The 21,477-nt window shown below is 39.7% G+C and overlaps 1 protein-coding gene across 3 annotated transcripts in view; it reads right to left on the minus strand.

Annotated features, from left to right (window-relative positions):
* ANO6 (anoctamin 6) overlaps positions 1-21,477 on the minus strand; it is a 224,993-nt gene that overhangs the window by 26,769 nt on the left and 176,747 nt on the right. For all 3 annotated transcript variants that reach the window (XM_061206584.1, XM_061206583.1, XM_061206585.1), the window contains 5 exons: positions 19,761-19,838; positions 14,971-15,196; positions 13,398-13,567; positions 13,097-13,194; positions 6,708-6,838 (listed from right to left, as the gene is read on the minus strand). In XM_061206584.1, the coding sequence (XP_061062567.1) occupies positions 6,708-6,838; positions 13,097-13,194; positions 13,398-13,567; positions 14,971-15,196; positions 19,761-19,838 (703 nt within the window). The remainder of the gene's footprint in view (positions 1-6,707; positions 6,839-13,096; positions 13,195-13,397; positions 13,568-14,970; positions 15,197-19,760; positions 19,839-21,477) is intronic.

The following is a 21,477-nucleotide window of genomic DNA, read 5'->3' on the forward strand; positions in this document are numbered from 1 at the left end:
TCTGGGATATTATTACAAATCATGGAAATGTATGCAGTAAGTGTCTTAATAAGTCAAAATATAATCCTTTTCCAGGAACTTTTGTTTCGATATTGTTGCAGTCTATATGGTCACAGTAAGTCAAAATTGGGGTGGTGGCTTAGAAGTTCTTTTCCTTTGTAATTTACGTGGCTTTGCTATAGATGGGGCAGCAGAGATCTGGGGGAAGCTGTACCATGGGAAGGTAGGGTTAGCTATGATAAGGCCAGAGATCTAAAAAAGTTTCACACCCTTCTCTCCTAACTGGCAGACCTTTCAAGTGAACTAGCATAGGGATGTAACTAAGACAGTGGATCAGAGGAAAACTTACAGGCCCTTTAGGGCTACTGCTCAGCCAAGGGGCAGGGATCACTCTGGCCAGGAAGGGCAAGACTCTGGAGGCGGTGGCTGGCTAGGAGGAGCTGGCAATTGCTTCTGATATGAGAGGCCAGAAAGTGTCGCAGAAAAGCAGTCAGGGTTGGAAAGATCTGGCCAGTCTACAGGCCAGGTAGGAGCCGCTGTATTCAGGGAAATCACACAGGCAAGGACCAGAGTTCGTGACATTATAGAGTCAGCAGCATGTCACCAAGCAGTGATGTCAACATCTGTGTCCATGATTCACCCAACCCTAAATGAACTCATCCGCCTCCAGGGGCCAGGCAAGTAACAGAAATGTATGGAATGGGTACCGTAACTGGCAAACTGGCAAGTGGATGTCCTAATGGAAGGGACTGCTCAGAGGCACCATATTGGAACGAGGGCCCAATGCTGCCAGATCTCCTTACTATTCAAGAGAAGCCAAGAATTAGGACTTTATTAGCAGTAAAGCCAGTTAAAAATCCAGAGGAGAAAAGATACCATTCATAATGACAACAAAGGCACAGACTATTTAGAAATAAATTAGTGAGAAATGTTAAGATGGTTATGATAATTGACTTAAAAAAATAAAGAAAAACAAATAATGATGAATGAATGGATGCACCATACTGTTAATTGGGAAGACTCAAGTTTGGGGACATGTCAGATTTTTTCTCCAAAATAAAGTTTAGAATTTGAATGCAAATTTAGTTAATAATCCCAAATAGATTTAAGAAAAAAAGCTGAAAGGTGATGCTAAAGTTCTTCAAGAAATATATACAAGTACACAAGTGAAATAATGAGGAGGGATGTTTAAAGTGACAGTGTTAGGGATATTTCTGAAAAAGGATAAAATGGGACCAGCTCTAAGAGATATTAATGTGTATTATATTGCTATGGTAACAGTTCAGAACTAGTGCATTAATAGATAGTATAAATTAAATAGATTTCAAGAACAGATGCAGATATTCATGGGATTTTAGTATATTATAAAAATGATGTTTCAAATCAGTGGATTCAAGTATTGGAGTAATTAGCTAAATCATTAGAAGAACTGGTATGGAGTCCTCACTTTTGATATCAAAATAAACTCGATGGATTAAACATTTTTAATTAAAAAATAAAGCACCAGAAAAAAACCAGCATGGTATAATCTGCTCTGATATTCAAGTGAGAAGAACTTTCTAAACAACTTTTGAAACCAAGAACAACAACAAAGGCCTATCAACTCAGCAAGGCAAAAAACATCCATTGTAAAAACAAAAACAACCCTTGCCTGAAACCTTCTCATGACCCTGAATTGCTCTCTGATACTTTCTTCTTCACTTTAAAGTCAAGTTTCTTGAAGAAGTACCTGCGCTGATTATTTCTCCATCACTCAAAGCTCTGCATCCTCTGTGGCCCTCACCACTGCACTGAAACTCGTCTTGCTAACTCTGTTGGTGGCTGCGCATGCCAAAGCCAATGTACGTTTTCAGTCCTTGTTTATTTGATTACTAGGCAGCTTTTCCCGCAGTGCCCCCCCCCGCCCCACCCCCAGCCCCCTCCCGGCAGCTTTTGATATGGCCGAATATTTTCCTCTCTGTGGAATGTTTTTCCCCCTTGATTTTTGTTTACTTAAATAGTCTTAAAAAGCCAAGGTAGAAGTGTGTGTGTACACACATACACACACACACACACACACACACACACACAGAGATATAAATTTTTAAAGATATCTAACTATAGTGCTTCTTGTATTTTTTCCCACAGTCCCGGCAATTAAGGGGACTTTATTTATTCGCTCTTGCTTTTTTGCCTCCCCCTCCCCCTTTTCATTATGCTCCTTTTAGTCAATATTCAAATCCCTTTCAAGCAAGGTGATAGCCTTCTCTGCTAGTTTTCTCCCAACTGTTCTGCTATTCTTCTTTCTCTTTCCGGATTTTTCTTCTCCCATTTACCCTTTAAACGCCCCTTTTCCCCAGGGCCTCATCATCAATTCTCTGCCTGGCATGCCCGAATCACCCCTATGGTCTCACCCGCAGCTCCTCTGAGTTCCCGACTGGCAAATCCAACTTAATAACAGACCTCGCCTCTCAGATGTCTCATACACACCTCACACTCAAAATATCCAACACAGAACCATGTTTTCAAAACCAACCCCTCTCCTTACATTCCACCCTGCATATTCACTCTCCTAGAAGTTATCTTAACAGTTCTATTCCTCACCTTCCATACTAGTCATCTCTTTAACACCTATCTAATCTGTCTCCTTTTCCTCAGCCCATAGCCCCTATGTAGGTGCTTATCACTTGTTGTGTGGGTTACCTGGTATAGCCCCCTGAAATACCCTCTCCCCACCAAATACAGGCCCCACCCAAAAATATTATCTTCATTCTGCTGCCAGAATAATCTTATCTTCTTTGACATAAACACTATGCAATTCTCTTGCTTACAAATATTCCAAGGTATCCCTATTTCTTTAAGGATAAGTTCAAGTCTCCTGGTTAAGCACACAAGACCCATCATGATACAACCCTTGCTTACCTGATATTCCCACCTACGGATCCTTTGTTCTAGCCATACTTTGTTTACTTGCCATTCTCTGAACTGGTCAAGCTGTTTCATGCCCTTGTACTTGAAACTGCACCCATCTCTCTGCGTGAAATGTCCATTACCTCTATCACACTTTAGATAGCTACCTTCCATTCGCCCTTCAAAATCCAGTTTAAATATCACCTGCTCTAGGAAGTCTGATTTGTGTTCACCTGCTTAGCAATCCACCAAGTACTCACCATCCATTGCTTAGCCCTGGGAGGCCAGATACCAAGTCTTACTTTTCTTGGTATCCCCAGCAATTGATACAGTGTTTGGCAAAGCAGTTGCTCAATCGTTGTTAGATGGATGGATGAATGAATGAATGAATAAATGAGTAAAGAGATGAGAGGCCTACAAATCCTCGCCAGTCACCTAGTTGCCATTTTGGAAAGTTCCTCCTGCAAAGATGAGGAAATGTCAATGCAGGTGGTGGGAAGAAACAGAGCAGAGATGGGGGAGTGGGGGAAGACAGGCCTGGTCCTGGAGAGTGCAGAGGAGGCCTGGGAGGGTGTAGCACTGGAGAGAGAGGGAAAGAGAGGGGTAGGTGCAAGGAGATGTTGAATAACAAGTGGTATTAATTACAGTAAATTAAATGGAGAAAATTATATATGAAGGTAAGATCAAGTGAACATGCAAGGGTGAAAGAGGCAGTACCAGAGACGAGCAGGGCCCACTTCATCACTTTACGGCATTTCATCTGTAGCACCCGCCCACCGGGAAGGCAACATCAAGTTCTCGAGAGACTGGTATTTGTGCTGTATGGTGCTCTAAGTACAAAACGGTATCCTATGGCTTTTCAGATTTTAAGACTGACAGACTATTTCTCTTAGGTCCCAAGTCTGAGTTCTCAGAAGTCAGGACCATACACCTGGGGAGGCAATTTTGGTTAACAACCCAGGCTTACTCTAATAATCTCAAAGGATGGTGGGGAATTCACTAAACAAAATAAAGAAATTTCACTCAAAACACATATGCCCCTACAGAACCTGGCGGGGGCCGCTGGGGCAATGCCACTGTAAACTCAACTAACAGTTGTATTTGGGTGTGTTGGGACTCCAAGCTCAAGTCACTTAAATATTTCTAAGGGTCCAGGCAGTGGTGTCCCAGCTGAGGACTGAAAGATGCAAAGGCCTGAGTGCTAACCTCCAACAGGACCAGTCTAGCCAGGGAGAGAGGCATGCACACAATCACATACCATCAAGACAAGAGTCAAGTGCTATTGATGCCTAGAGAAGAGAGCAGAAACTCTGTGTGAAAAGTTGAGGGTTCCTGCTGAGGCTAGGTAGGAACTCTTCCAGGTAGAAAAGAAGGGAAAGGGTTTTCAGGCAGAGGGGAGTTGGAGTTCCCTCCATGGGGCAGAGGGGACCAGAGCTGGTGGCTGGGCGCAAGGCCTAACTAAGCAAGGGTGGGGGGCTCCAGCGCTGTCTGTCAGAAGATGTTTCCCTTCAGTAGCCAAGATGCATAATTAAAAAGGTAGATGGTGCTGTCATTAATGAACACAGAGAAAATTGGAAGGAGGAAACTGTGGGGATAAGCTCACCCCCAACGGCACTCTATGTTTATTTTAGAGGAACAAAAATAATTCAAAAGGCATTTGGAAATTCTATCTCCCACAAACCAAAAGAACAAAACATACATTTCACTCTGGTGTTGAATACAGAATAACAGACTGCCTACTCGCAGAAACTGATTAATTTTTCTAATTCATTAAGGATTATTTGGATAATAGGAAAACAATTTAATAAATCTAAAAAACTGGGGGAGGGATAAATTAGGACTTTGGGATTAGCAGATAAAAACTATTATATATAAAATAGATAAACAACAAGGTCCTACTGTATAGCACAAGAACTATATTCAATATCCTGTAATAAACCATAATGGAAAAGAAAAAAAAATTGTTTAATTTCTCTATAACCACTGTTATTCCATCCTTTCTTATAGGGTAGGGTGAGGCTGAATTATTATTTTATTATTATTATTTTTAAATATAGTTCCCTGTGCTAAAGAGTAGGACCTTGTTGTTTATTTTATATAAAGTATCAACAGTATGGATCTGTTAATCCCAAACTCCTAATTTATCCTTCCCCCCTTTCCTCTTTGGTAACCATAATTTTGTTTTCTATGTCTGTGAGTCTGTTTCTGTATTGTAAGTAAGTTCATTTGTATCATCTTTCTAGATTCTACATATAAGTGATATCACATGATATTTGTCTTTCTCTGTCTGACTTATTTCACTTAGTCTGATAATCTCTAGGTCCATCCGTGTGAGGCCAAATTATTTAGTTGGTAATTATTTTAATGAGACTGAAATTCTACAAGTCCTATCAATTTCTCCCCAAAGCATGACCATATAACTTTTCCTTTCAATACCATTTATTTGTCTAACTACAGAAAAAATAACTTTTCCAAGTTTTTTTGTGTGTGTTAAAATAACAAATGATATTCTGCCACAGAATGCTGTTATTATTAATGCTGATAATAGCTCCAATAAGAAATATTTACAATTATGACTCATTTTGGAATAACAGGTAATTGTCTTGTAGTTCTTTTGAAAATAAACAGAATAAATAAGTAAACATAGCTTCTACATTATTTACCGCAGCTACACCCTTAATGGAACCTGGTCACGAAACATAACAAAAGCAAAAATGAAATTCAAATCAGACTCCCGGCCGCAAAGCATTGTTGACTGAAGAAGCTACAAGATGAACCTTTCACTCACTGAAGGAAGCAGGTGCGTTTCCATGTATAATGTATATTTTTAAAAGCAATTATTTTATATATAAAATGTGATTTAATAAAAACCTCCCTCTATCTGCAGACTGACAAACAGGAACCACAAAGGGGTGTCTCTACAAATACACAAACCCCCATGCGTAAATGCAAAGCCTGTCAAAATCCTTTCCTGTTCTCCTAAGCTTAAAAAACTGTAATTCAACGCAGTGGTGAGCTGAAAGGGCACAGATACAAAACATGTCTATTGTTAGCCTTCTATTAGATAAAAGTGTGTCATGCATAATAGAAAAGATGGTGTTTCCTATGGAAATCTATTTTGAGATGCATCCATTTAAAGGCAACTGAGAGCTCAAAATCAAGTTCAACTGACGAGAAACAGAGCCCAAGCAAATACTACAGAAATGGACAAAGACATTCGAGAAGGAGGGGACCTGTGCTAAATCTTAATTCCAGACCAGCAAAATAGTTCTGAATTCAAGCCAGTGATTTGTCCTAAGGTCACTCAAGGAACCAGGCAGAAACCACCGGCCAGAAGACATAGATATAATGTCAAAGGCAAGTGTGAGATGTTGGGGCGGGGGGGGGAACCCTGTGACCCTTGCTCCCACAGGCTTTCTGCACAGGCTTGCTTATACGACTCTGTTCAGAAGGGTATTGGCCAGCAGCTGTGCTGCATGGATTCCAGCCCAGGCTGAGTCACATCTAATAACAGCTCTGAGTTCATTCTTAGACAACATGGTTAGAACCCTCCAACAATCAATGGTGAAGACATACCTCGATGAATATTCCATTTCATTGCTGGGTAATAAATCTTCAGCTCTGTACAACATCAATGTTGACAAAGATACACACAGTCACCTTATTTGAAAGCCTGATTGTATAATTTTATCGAGTGGAGAAAAAAGGACTCCATTTCAATAGGCTAGATAATTATCTGGCTCTATAATGGATGCTTTGGGGATCCAAAACATGTTCCAATATAATTCGTATCACCCAAAATCTCACTAGCGACTTACTCATTTCAAGGTATTCATAAAATAATCCCAGTTTGCCCATGGGCTGCAGATGGTAGTCCTGTTCCCATCGTGGGGTTTTCTTTTCTGTTCCCGAAACTGTGCGACACCGTCCAATTAGATTCATGACCCAGCTGCCAAAAAGATCAAATTATCAATCAGAATATTGTCAGACCAAGGGCATAAAAGTATTACTGATATTTTGAGCTGAACACATCATCTTCCCAAGAATTTAATTTCTTGTTTTCATGCTCAATTTCTTTTTATTTCTGCCTCCCTACCCCAAAATATTTTGAAAAATAGTATTGACTACATACCTGGGCTTATGCAAATTGTAACTACTATGATTTTTCCTCCTACCTCCTTTTCATGTGGGCATTTTAATTTTTAAAAGATACTTTCCCACATTTGATTAACTTTAGTTTTGGTTTTTTTTTTCCATTTCCCTGCTATTATCGAAGATGGTCTTTCCAGACTGAAAATCACCAGAGAAAATAAACAAAGCATGGAGGCCAGTGTGGTCCACGGCTAAGAGGAAAATAAGTCTGTTGGTTGCGGCGGGTGGGGGAGGGGAGCGTAAGAGACCACGGTGAGGATTTGGGCCGTTTTTCACTCTGAAGGAAGTGGGGAGCCATTGAGGGGCACGGAGCAGAAAAGGGACATACTTTGACACCGGATAAAACAGCTCCAAGACCCTATTTTCGGCTGAACAAATTAAAGACCAAAGAAGTGACATGCTTCCTCAAAGTCAGTGCAGAGCTTGCAGGAAACACAGCCCCAACTGGCGGCCCAGTGCTCTGCCCCCCTACTGGATGCTGCCCCACAGAGCAGCCTGGTGTCTCCTCCTGGGTTATGCGGTTTTCTTTCTCAGAAGCTTGTGAGCCAAATGAACGCGTCCCCACTTTTTTTTTTTTTAATGTTTAGAGATACCTCTTTTTAAAATAATTAATTAATTAATTAATTAATTTATGGCTGTGTTGGGTCTTTGTTTCTGTGCGAGGGCTTTCTCTAGTTGTGGCAAGCGGGGGCCACTCTTCATCACGGTGCGCGGGCCTCTCACTATCGCGGCCTCTCTTGTTGCGGAGCACAGGCTCCAGACGCGCAGGCTCAGTAGTTGTGGCTCACGGGCCTAGTTGCTCCGCGGCATGTGGGATCTTCCCAGGTCAGGGCTCGAACCCGTGTCCCCTGCATTGGCAGGTGGATTCTTAACCACTGCACCACCAGGGAATCCCCGTCCCCACTTTTTTAATGGCAATTTGAACTGAAAAGAAATCAGAAACAGTTGGCAGTGAAACAAGGTGTGCACCTGTAGCCTACAGGGCTGTTGTCCCCTGAAGCAACAGCTGGCTTGCGGTTTACTTGTCGACTTCATCAGAAGATGCACGACAATAACAAACAACTTAGCATCTGGCTAAGCTCCAGCTGACGACACAGCACGTTTGTGTGGATTTCACTGTAAAGACCATTGTATACATTGCACGTGAACACGCGTGTACACACACACACACACACACACAGAGTGTAAGAGGTGAATTAAAAATAGCTGACCATGATGGGTTGCCCGTTGCTACTGATCTCAGTGTTAACTGTTCACTGACCACTCCCCCAGGTTTGCTAAGGGGAGATTTCTCTACAATGAAACATGGCCCTGGCTTCACAATCTTTCCCCACTTCTTTCTTCTGTGACAGTAGGGGAATAGCAGGAGGCTGTGGAAGTGGAAGGGATATGGACTCAGACACCCCTGAATCGGAATCCACACTTCATTGCTTATTCGTTATTTAACTTCAGTCAAGTTCACATAAAATGGGGTGATAAAACCTACACTGCCCAGGGTTGTTATCAGGATTAAATGATTCAGAACAGGTGAGGTATTTAGCAAACTTCCTAACACATCAAAATCCCCTGTGTGGGATTATCTTTTGACCAATACAGGCTAACTGGCTGAGGCCAACAGTAAATGCAGCCTAAGTTACTTAGAATCTTGACTCGGATCTCACTCCAGCACTTATAAGAATGATGTGGAACGCTTGTTGCTGGTGCTACTTCCTAGGCCACAACCCAGAGCTCTGTGATCAGTCAAGTCTGAGGTTTGGCCAGGAATCCGCAGTTTTACAGACATTCCAGGGGCCTTGTCGCGCACGTGGCACCGAGGACCGCACACATCCATCACCCTTCATGACACCCAAACTCAAGATCACTGGTTTCTACTGGTTTACTTTTCACTCTGCCTCACACTTCCAGCCTCAGCCTCTTGCGGAATCCTCTCCATGCCCCAGAGAAGCAGGTCTTTTACTATCGGGGACCCAAACCCATGATGACTTGGATTCAGGATGAAACTTCTGTCCTGGCAGCCACTTGCATGACTAACTCATCTGGTACTTGTTTCTTGTACCGTACTGCCTCCCCCCCCACCAATCATATTAGGTCAAATGAGAAGAAATGACTAGCTTGCTTTTCTGATCTTCGACTCTGAGCCTCTTGTTCAGTCTGAGTTGAACCACTTCATCTGTAGCAGGAAATCTTGGGTTGCAGTCTATTCATCACTGCCCATGGTCTTTTGGATATTCTATTGGGTTATGACTCTAGTACAGGGATATCAATCTGACTGCACATGAGAATCACATACAGAACTTTAAAAAAGTACAGACACTGGATACTTCTTCCCCTGGCCAAGGCTGGAAGCTTCCTCCCTCTACCAGGGGTTACAAAATAATTTTCTTAGCAATTGACCATGCATATTAGTGTAACAGTATCATAACAAATTGCCCTTTACTGAGTACTTATTATGTGTAAAGCATGGTGTGAAGCACTTTACACCCCATTTTGTCTTTGTCTCTTCATTATCATATTTAATCCACATACTAATCACCATTTCTGTTTAGGACATTCCCACTTGCTAATTTTGAATACAAGCATCCTTCACCATCTGAATCTATTTTGCTCCTGAGTTTACTGTTCCTCAATTTTAAGACCGAGTGTGTAGAGTGAGGGATCCCTGCATTTAGGATTCTCTTATTGTATGTCTCTGATTCATTCTCTAGCCAAATCATATCTTGAGAAGAGACATTTCCTCTTGTTAAGAGTTTGCTTTTTCTTATTATCTGAATAGCGAATACTCATTGAGGAAAATATAGAAAACATATAAAGAAGAAAATTACGGCCACCCATTATCTAAACAGCAAAGGACAATGCTAAGGCATTTTGGATATTTAACTCTATTTTTCTTAACATTTTATCATAAAATTTCTCCAGAGCAAGTAGCTTAACACAGGAATTGTACTAGCCTTTTTGTCAAGTACAGAATAAAATTCCCAGGCCTGCCCCAACTATCAAAAAAGTGAGGCTAGGAAGGCCAAAGGGCTCTAAGCTTCTTCTCAGGGTCCAACAAACAATTCTATTAATTTACTGATGTTTGTATTTGAAGCGTATAAGTCACTCATTCACTCAGTTGGCTCTTATTGAAGACCTACTAAATGCCAGGTGCTGACCCAGGTGCTGGAGAGACCACCCCCCCTCCCCCCCATATGGAGCCTGGATCACAGTGCCACGTGGCCTTCATTTGCTCTGAGAATCCTAGTCAAGGACCCCAAGTGGAGTTGGGGGTGGAGGCAGGTGAGTATATGGTGAAATTCATTTCACTATGTTCCTTTTGACATAGTTAAATGGTGTGAAAATAGCTACTAAATTTTATAAGTTTTCTTTTCCCTTCCTTTGTATTATTGGGATGGGTGTGGTTTTGGGTAGCAAAAGTAACTGATATATCTTTAGTATGTTAAAAGTTTGTATGAAAACGTAGGAAGGAAACTGGCACCTTTACAAAGAGCAGATGCAGTGATGGGAAGAACCCAACCCACTCTCTAATTTGCCTAACATTTAGCGCAGGCGTCCCCAACCCCCGGGCCACGGACTGGCGCTGGAGCGCTGATTTAGTGCTCCTAGTTTTCCAACAAGGCTAGTAGTAGAAATATCTGAAGGTGAAGTTCAGCTCACTGGAACTTGCAACAATGTGCTTACTTGAAGTGAAGGTATAAACAGACCATGGATACTATAATACATCCTTTGTTTTTAAATATTTCATGTGAACAAGTTTCATTTTGTATGAATTTCTCAGTGAGTACCCGTTTAGGAAATATACTCTTCTCCTTGATTGTTTAAATCAGAAAATAGCTCACTGACAACAAGTTATTCAAAAAAATTTAGTGTTAAATAATTAACCTATTTCCTTCAGAAAATGCTTTTTTTTTTTGGTAATGAGTTAAGCCTTTCCTCTATCTGATATATTTATTTTCACATAGAAACATAGTATTATTTGCACATGATCTACTTTTACTCATTGGGAAAAATCTAACTATGAGCCCAAGGTAAGGGCTGTCTACTGCACAGTAGGGCAAAAAAATATTCATTTCACAGCTAAGATCAGAATTTTTTTTGAGGGGGATGGTTTGAAGTGGGGAAAAGGGAGACATCTTTGTTTACAGACAGACACTGATAATTCTCACTGAAGATGGAGGATAAAGCCCTGGTGAAGAAATGTGGAAGGACACACTGAAACCCAGAGGGTTTTGTTCTACAAAAACAGAAAGAAAAAAAAAAAAAAGAATTTAACTGCTCTACAAAGAGAATGAACAGAAACTTGGTAATGAGGGAGAGAGAAGAAAGGTTAGGGGAGGGAAGAGAAAGAATGAGAAGGAAGTTGGACGTGACGGGAGGAAGACAGGGCAGAAGGGCAGGATTCTGGAGCCTACAAAGAAGGGTGATAAGTAAACAACAACAGCAGCAAAATTCCCAGGTGTATAGTGGGATAAGAGACTGAAAAGATGGAGGTTCTGCATTTTGAAATTCAAGTTGTTTGAGTTTCTCCTCCATGCCCCAAACATCAGTAAGTCCTGCTCGTGTGAGAGTGGTTTTGCAGGACACTGAGAAGGCTGCCCTCTGCGTTCAGGCTGGCAGGAGCAGAAAGTACAGGAGTGGGAGGCAAGACAGAAGAGAGATCAACAGTTTTGTGAGAAGAGAAACTCAGAGCCAGAAATTATCTTGAAAAGGTTAATGTGGTAGGCAGAAAAACGATCTCCCCAAAGATGTCCATATCCTAATACCCAGAACATACGAATTATGGTTGCAGATGCAGTTAAGGTTGCTAATCAGCTGACTCTAACAGAGACGAGCCTGGATTATCCAGGTGGGCCCAGTGTAATCAAAGGGTCATTAAAAGTGGAAGACGGAGGCAGAAGAGAAGGGAGGAGTGAGGGAGGGAGATGTGACCACAGAAAAGAGTCACAGACCTGCAATCTTGCTGGCTGTGAGATGGAGAAAGGAGGTCACAGACCAAGGGATGCGGGTGGCCTCTAGGAGCTAGAAAAGGCAAAAGAGACAGATTACCATAGAGCCTGAAGGAAACAGCCCTGCCAGCACCTTGACTTTAGCCCAGTGAGACCTCTGCAGACTTCTGAGTTCCAGAACCACAAGATAGTAAATTCGTTGTTGCTTTGTGGGGCTTCTTCCCCCTATTTTCTTCCTGTTGCCATTAAGTTTGGGGATACTTGTTGAAGCAGCAACAGAACACTAATACAATAAGCTCCTTGAAATATGCAGAAATTGCAGATGGCACTGGACTTGTCCACTCTGATATGGGATCGGACTTATGCGAAAATTAAAAGGACAGGGTGACCTCAGCTAACATCTGTTCTTCTCATTTCTAGGAAAAGAACAGTAAGTCAAAACTTTTGTAGTTATTTTAGACAACCGTCTCTCAACATGCTATGTAACCTGGTGCCTTAGGACCATTAACAGAACCTCTGTTCTTAAAAGCACATGCGTTTGGAGCCATGGATTTTTACATTTGAACCCCACAGTAGCCTCTTATTGGCTACATGAACTTGGGCAAATCGTTTAACCTCGTTAAAACACAGATTCTTCATTTGCAAAAGGGAGGTAAAAATAAGGATTGTCTGGATGATTAAATGACAGAGATAAATAAAGCACTTAATACAGCGACTGGCACTTACTAGGAACTCAGCAAGTTACTATTACTGATTTTTAAACGCATGTATAAAAGGAGGAGAAAGTTGTAAGAAGTGGAAAAACTTAGTTCGAAGCTCCAACAAGGGCCATCTCTCAAAGGGCTATGATCCAACAGCCACCAACAATGGGCTAATAGGCAAAAACTATAGCAGATGGGGATTTTTGTTAAATATAAAGAAGGAGGTTTTTAACTATAATTCTTAAACACTGGATACATGTACACTGTTGGTTGGATCATCTTATCTGGAGACCTTTAATAAGCAGAGGGTCTACTCCATTTTAGAGGTGGCTGCATGCAGCTAGACATGCAGGGAAATGACTTGGATGGGTGGGCCGTTCTATCCCTAAGATCACACAACTCGGTACTCACGGAAGTAACACCTCTTGTATGTTATTCCAGATTGCTTTTCCTCCCATGATGATTATCAGCTGCGTTGTCAGCTCAAAGAGACAGCCACCTGGGTCACACTGAAATATTAAAAAGAAAGTCCTATTTAAATTTTAGATGGGTCTAACAAGAAAAAGTCATTAATTTTATTTTTTTCTGATATTCTTGTTTAGGCTAAAAAAAAAATCTAAGGAATGTACAATGAAGAAACTCTTCATTGGGCAACTGAGAGAAAACATGGAACAGCTTAAACTGTCAAGAGAAGACGATTCTACATTCACACCTCTTCATTTCTGTATTTTCCGAGCCAATAAACTGGGTCTCCTGGATAACCCACAAATTTGCCCTTAAAGAATGCGATGTAGAAACATGAAGAGTAGTAGTTGACAAACTGGAATAAGAACATCTTCATGGTTAGGCTGTTCTCATAATCAGTCTGGGTCCTTGGGAGTTCTGTAGTTAAAAGAAATGTTAAGATTTTAAAATTGTGAACAGCTTTGAGACGGTAGTCAAAGACACTGATACATGAGTTAACATGATTAAAAAAATACAATTCACAGTTTCCATTTCAGCTGTTTTGAATTTCTTAATACAGCTACTATGTTAATTCCAAGTTTACACATTGTTGTAAGAGTTTCTCCCCCATGAACACAATATCCCACAAGGCAGAAAACAGTCAACTGTTCCTTAAAATTTATAAGCACAATGATATCAAATAGGCAAGAACTGTCTTCTTTCAATGTAAGACAGAAAATTAAAAGTTGAACAGCCTGCTAAATGATATTCTCTTGTCTTCCTGAACTGCAATAAGGTAGGCCTGTTGAAGAAAACAAACAAAACACGGGGCAACTTGCTAGAAGCATTTGGGGAAGACAAAACGGGTCGTCCTTCTAGTTTAGAATTTAAATCGGTCTTATCATTTTTGGAAGATGACCACTCCAAAGGTGACCATTTGGAGAACGACCCAGCCAAATGCAGCGTGTGGGAAGCACTTAACTTCGGCTACTAAGCAGCTGCCTGGGATACAAGCCAGAGAGAAGAAACCTTTATTATAAAAGCCAGAGCTGATGAGTATGGAGCTATATTAATATGAACAGCGTTGGGGGAAGACACGTAACACTGTGACTGCTTGTCCTCTCAGCAATGCAGGAGCAAGCAGATCTGCCACTGGAACCATGACCCTCTTCCACTTGTTTGCAATAAAGAGACCATTTACTTTCAACAATAGGGTACATGATCTAATGTAACTGAAAATATTATTCAGCACTGATCTGTTTACACAGAGCTTGGGCATTATAATGACTGTCTTTGCTTTGTCCCTTTTACTAATGCAAAGCTGGAGATAATTCATTTCTCGTACAGGCTGGAGAAAATATGTTTACACTTGAAATTTTCTAAAAATTGTAACATACTGGAATTAAAATGCCTAAAACATACAGTCTATTTTTTTTAAAGGATTTTATTGTAATTCATCATGTATGGTTTCTTTTTTTTATTATTCTATTTATTTATTTATTTATTTATGGCTGTGTTGGGTCTTCGTTTCTGCACGAGGGCTCTCTCTAGTTGCGGCAAGTGGGGGCCACTCTTCATCGCGGTGTGCAGGCCTCTCACTATCGTGGCCTCTCTTGCTGTGGAGCACAGGCTCCAGATGCGCAGGCTCAGTAATTGTGGCTCACGGGCCTAGTTGCTTCGCGGCATGTGGGATCTTCCCAGACCAGGGCTTGAACCCATGTTCCCCGCATTGGCAGGCAGATTCTCAACCACTGCGCCACCAGGGAAGCCCTACAGTCTCTATTTTTACCTGATTCTAAAAATGGCTTAGAAATCACGCTATATATATGGCAGGACCTTACCAAAGTTAGTAATCATGATTGCCACCTTCTCATATATGGTGTTCAGGATCATGATGATGATAAAGCTGATGAGGGAAGCGGTGATGGACGTGGCCATCTGTGGAGTCAGATACTTCTGGATTGGGTCTGTCCCATTAAGGTTTTTGGGAAGTTTTGCAGAAAATACAATGAACACTGAGAGCCTGTAGACAATGATCCCGATAACTGAAGCAATGATCAAAAGGATCTGAAAACACAATAAACACAGCAGCGTGAGACTCACAAATAATTACACTTTTACACTTAAAAATTGGCCCCATGCTCAAATGGACAACATGCATTGTGAAGTGATGTAAATCTCACATAAATGCCACAAGAGAGGTGAAAATCAGGCATGTTAAATTTCAAAGAAAGGAGACGAAATGATGGCAGTCAAAAGAGTTGGTGCACCCACTAATGGAAGATGTTAACAGCAGGAGCAGCTGTGAGCAGGGAATGAGGAGGTCTGTGGGAACTCTGTACTTCCTGTGAATTTTTCTGTAAACCCAAAACTGCTCTAAAAAAGAAGCCCTAATAAAAAGAGGGAGAGAGGGAGAGGGAGAGAGAGAGAGAGAGAATATCTTCAAATGGGGTAAAAATGGAGTAACTGGTAGCATGTTCTGGTAGAAGAAAAAAGTCTGTGCTAGCAGAACCAGTGAAAACATCCCTTTGTAGAATAATAACCATGGAATTATTTAGGTTATGAATGAGTGGGTTTTGCTCATTTGTAATCCATTAAGAGGATACGTTTCCTTCCAACAGAGAACCTATTACTGACTCAGGGGTCAGCAGGTGCTGGCTGCTGTCTTCGTTCCCGTAGCTGAGGAGATTCTGAACAGGACCAGTGAAGCTGCAGAGATGCCCCAAGGTCACTATTGGAAATGGCAGCAGGCAGGTCTCTGATGATAAACACTTTTCATACTCGGATCTTGAGGCCTTAAACTGGCAGTTATTTATACCTGCACTTGCACAGGATTCATTTTCCTAGTCCATTGTAGTTTTGACTGCATAGACCCAAGGTCAGTGGGGGTGGTCTGAAACATAATCTGCATGTGGTTGGTAGGGTTTCACTTCCTTACTGGGCAGGTTTTCTCTGGCCACTGAACAAGGTACATCAAAGATCCCGTTTTTAAACTGCTTTCCTTACATCTACCTTCTTGGACACACTCCAGAAACATGTACTCAGTGTCTCCGATGGCTCGTGATGACTGCCGTGATAGAGAAAGCTATAAAGAATATGAATTTCAGTACCAAGCAATCACGTCGTGTGTTTACAGTCACAGAGAGAGGCTGGTTTCCACCAGTGGAGGGCAGTAGAGGGAGTGATCCACAAGCATGGCTGGACTTCCGCGTTCGAATCCCAGCTCCACCACTAGCTGGGGGGACCTTGTGCAAATTACTTAGCCTTTGGGGGTTTCAATTTCCTCACCCATATAATGAGGGGATAATAAAAGCCACTGATTTATAGGATTATTGTGAGGCTTCAATGAGTTACTACAGGTAAAAACAATTAGGGCATTAAGCCCTGGCACATGAAAAGTACTATCTAAACATTAGCTATGATTATGGTGACCAAAGTGTTAAAAAGATGTCTTTCTTACTTTTTAAGCTATCAGTTTGTAGAGAAAGCATTATATTTCCTCCTTTAATCTCATTATCTCCTTTTCTTCACAGTTAAGACTTCATACTTGTGAAAGGAGTAACACTGTGTGTGTGTGTGATTAGATGTGAAAATTAATTAAGGCTGAGAAAAATGTATTAGAGAAGGTATATCAAGTCTTCCTCTCAGCATAACACATACAGGCCATTTAAATACTGATAGTATATATATTTTTTAAAACTCTGCTAGTAATTTTTAAAATTACATATTAAGTAATCATAATAGGTAAGATTCTTTAATGCTTACTATTGCTTCAGCACACATATATTTTTTAAATCCTCACAACCATCCTGTGAGGTAGGTAGTATTCTCTTTTTACAGATGAGGAAATAGAGCCACATAAAGATGAAGCTATTTGTCCCAAATTAAGCAACTAGTAAGTGAGAGAACTGAGATACTCAGAGTCCAAAGATACACAAACCTTTATATGGCACTGCCCCCTACATGGCTTATGAAATGAATTCTAATTCATTTCAGAACTTTTACAAACTTGACGTGTTTCCATTTTTCTTCAGAGCACTTAATGGGTTCAATATTTCTTAGGAAACAGGAAAACTTTTCATTCTCCTTCCTCAAGTTGCTTACATATCCTCTTTTCTGATCATAACTTTAATATACGCTCATTAGAGAAAATCTGAAAGTACCTGCTAGTGGACACTGGTTCCTTTTGCTGCACTGGATCTGTCCCCTGTCTTAGAAGAGGACCTAGATTTTGCTTTAGGGTAAATAATCTCCCTTCTGTTTTTAGTCTAGTGGTTTGGGCTCGACTGCCCCACCCTCCCCAGGGCTCCAGATGTAGATCCCAGTTGGTATGAGACAAACAGGTGTCTCATCCTATTGGCCTCAGCACCTGATTCAAGGATTGGCAAATAACCTATTAAGAGCCACCAAGATGTGAGGAGATATGTGCTAGTGCCCATGAAAGACGAGCTTCCTCTGTCAACAGGGGTTGCTGCTAAAGGAGACCTTTCTTGGCTTGGATGTGATGTGAGATCTGGAAAGCTGCAGCCATCTTGCACCCATGAGGGATGCCTAGAATCACCATGCTGGGACACCACTGGACACAGAGTGAAGACAGAACAAAACCAGCCTTGACATCATCTGGGCTACAGTATCTATTCTTGACTGAAGTCATACCTCAGATATGAGATTTTCAGTTACAGGAACCAAGAAATCTCACCCAACCCCATTTTCTGGTTGTTGTTTAAACCAATTGGAGATTGATTTTCTGTCACCTACAATTGAAAGGCTCCAACTATCAAAATGAAGAATAAAAAATAAAAATAGAAAAAAAAAATGTATCTATACATAGGTATAATTCATTCAGAACTATGCATTGTTTTCATATAAAAATATTTTACATATTAATTTTATTCTTAAGCCTATCATAATCACGACATTTTTACATGTCATAAAATATTTTCATGGACATACTTTTTCATGGCTGCACAATATTCTACTGTATGAAGGGTTGGAAGGAGGACATTTTGGCTGAGGTTTTATATATATATAATATATATAATCAATACTTATATAACATTTATATATAAACAAAAATATTATTTATGTATTATATATCTGTATATATATATATATATGTCTGACTTTTACTTGCCTTTTTTTTTTTTTTGGTTTTATTTTTTCTTCATTGAAGAGGGTTTGAATAAAATGTTAAAATACTTACAAATTTCATAATATATGTGAGCTATAAAACTTTGCAGTAAAATGAATGTCCACATACCTCCCACCCAAATTTAAAAATACATTATTACTACTACCATGGAGACACATATTATATATGTGTGTATATATATATATATATGTCTGACTTTTACTTGCCATTTTGAAATACTTCCTGATTAAAAGTTTTTAAAAGCTGAATTAGTGGATTAAAGCATATGAATATTTTTGACTTTGACACGTACTGCCAAACTGCTTTCTAAGAAGGTTGGAGCAGTGTAAAAGTCCAACAGCATAGGTATGAGAGTACTATGGCACTTCAGCCTTACAAACACAGAGTCTTATCACTTGACAGGTGAAAAACTGTATTTCACTTTAATGTGCACTGATTTAATTACCATTGAGGTTTGACATTTGCCACGATATTTTTTCCCTTTCTGAATGTGTATTCATCTTCTCTGCTTTCTTAGCTCCTGAGATTTTTGGTGTTGTCTGAGAAGTGCTCTGAAGTCTTTATGTATTGAAGGAATTAGCCCTTTGCCCTATTTGTTAACAAATATTTCCTCTGGTGTTTTGTTTAAACTTAGGACGCTTCTGATGTATGGAAATCTTTAAATACTTTCCTCTGAAACTTCTTCCACATCTAGAGATTGTATATTCATCAATATTTATTTCTAGTTTTTTATGGTATTACGTTTTAAAATGTTTTTTAATGTTTCTGGAATTTATCACAGTATGTGGTTCATAGCATGATTTCAATCTTTTCTCTTTTCCCAAATAGCTAACGAGTGTCCCATTACCATTTATTGAATAATCTTTACTTACCTCTCTGATTTGTAATGCCTTCCTTTTCATATATTAAATTATTAGTGAGCCCATATCTGGGCTTCATGTCCTGTTCTCTAAGCTGGCTGTTCTTGAGCTAATAAAACTCTCATTATATTAATTATTATATTACTAATATGATTTTATTAATAATAAACCCAAAACTAATTTCGTAAGTTCTGATATTTTAGAAACATTGTCTTTTTATCTAGAATCATTTGTTTAAGGCCTCTTTTATGTCTTTCAGTAGTTTTTATGTTTTTTTTTTATAGTTCCTATTATCTTTTTGTTAAGGCTATTCCTAGACATTTTATATTAGTTGTTACTCTTGGAGAATTTTAGAATTCTTGATACCTCCCGTCTGGTCTCTTCATTAGAAACTTGAAAATCCTGAACCACAGATCTGATTTAAACAAATGAGGTGAAAGGAGCTGGAAGAGACACGGGTAGCAGAAGATATTGTGAAACCTTGAGAGTTGCTCCATGTGGTGGCTGAGTTGTTCTTTGGAAACAATCTTCTCTATGAAACTACATAGTTTCCAGCTCGACTTTCAGTTTTCTCAACATTTAAAATTAGATACTAGAAAAATCTGTGGCAGATTCTTACCCAGAAAAAGACAGCACTGGCACAGAGGGTTATACGTATACACTTTCCCCAGGTGGTAAAGGGAATACGCTCTTCTTCCTAATTAAAAAAAAAAAAAAAAAAGTTTAGTCAATCAAGGGATTCCTCCAACGAAATGATTTTTCTCCTAATTGGTCACTGAATCCTAATTTTTTTTAAAAAATTAGTTTTCAGACACAGCCTCCTTACTCATAATTGCATGCTTGCTTGTTAACAATTTCAGACATGCATACAACAAAACATGTTCAGTGTTCATTTTAATAATAGTTTTTGAAAATGCAAATGTGAATAATAAACTGTTTATCTGCCATGATCTGAGCTCAGGAGTCTGGGTATCTGACAATACCATTCCTGAGCTTGTCTTAGATTTTAGAAGTGACTGCAGTGATAACCCAGAGTCTGTGCAGGACAGAAAGTTTCACAGATGTCTGCAAGTACTAGGGAGCCAATGTGTGTTTTCTGGTTGAGCTTTATGTATTAATTAGGTATAACTATGAATTTTTAGAGTTTCCATTTTATAGTTTATATGAATATATGTAGATTTTTCTGGAAATGAAATCAACAGTGTGATTATAGCTGCAAACAGGTACATGGCATTTACTCTGTACCAGGTGCTATTCTAAGTAGGTTCTATCCATTAACTCAATCAATCCTTACCACAATCATATGAGGAAGCAACTTTCTTATTCCTGTGTTATAGCTGGGGAAACTATGGCACAGAGAACTTAACAAGTTGTCCAAGATCACTCAGCTAGTAACTTGCTGTGTTCAGATATGAATTCAGGCAGTTTTGTTCCCAAGGCCTCACCACCACACCGCTGGTCTCTCTAGACATTGAGGATGTGTTCTCAATCAAGGTAAAATGAGGAAGAACGATAAGGAGAAATGAACCTTCATCTTCGACTTTTTAACAAGCAATGTTACAATGGAAATTTAACTTATTAGTTGGCAATTTTAAATTTAAAATGGACAGATTTAAATTTCCAAAATGTCTTTTCTTCAGTATGTTTTGTATGTTGCCAATAACATAAGCTTTTGTTTTTCAGTATTCAAAAACGTTATGAACATCCGATTTTGTCTAAGTTTCAGCTTTCATTATGTACAATCTTTTACCAACACATGCTTTGACCCCCATCTTTCGTCGTAAACAATGGGAACTATTCATAATGGGGATTATTTAAAACTTGTTACATTGTAAAAGACAAATGTCATTTTCTGTTGGGTAACTGAACCTCATTTTTTTCCATTTATAAAATGAGGAGGTTGAACTGCTCCCTCCAGACCCTTTTACTGCCAACATTCTGTAAATCTGTGAGTCAATTTATAAAGTCTATGGTTGGAGACATTTTCAGATGCTTTTGATAAAAGCATTTTCTTTCCAAGAGTTATTCATATTCAAAACCTACTGTCCTTATGCTGATGACTACAAGTACAATTAGCTCCAGATTTTCTGTGTTGATGGAAAGAGGCAATAATGCAGATGATTCAAAAAAATTGTCTTTCACTGGCTTTGGAATGTTTATACAAAGAGATTATATAGTTTTATTTTTTAATTCTGCAGCAGCAGTAACAGCAGCAAATTTACCTTTCCAATTAGATCAAATGATTAGCACGGGGCCTGAATATAGTTTGGCCTCAACAGATGTTTCCCTTCTTCCTCCATCCTTTCTCCGATGTTAGCATAAGAGTCACCCTACTC

Source organism: Eubalaena glacialis, chromosome 11 (genome assembly GCF_028564815.1).
Source record: "Eubalaena glacialis isolate mEubGla1 chromosome 11, mEubGla1.1.hap2.+ XY, whole genome shotgun sequence".
NCBI lineage: Eukaryota > Metazoa > Chordata > Mammalia > Artiodactyla > Balaenidae > Eubalaena > Eubalaena glacialis.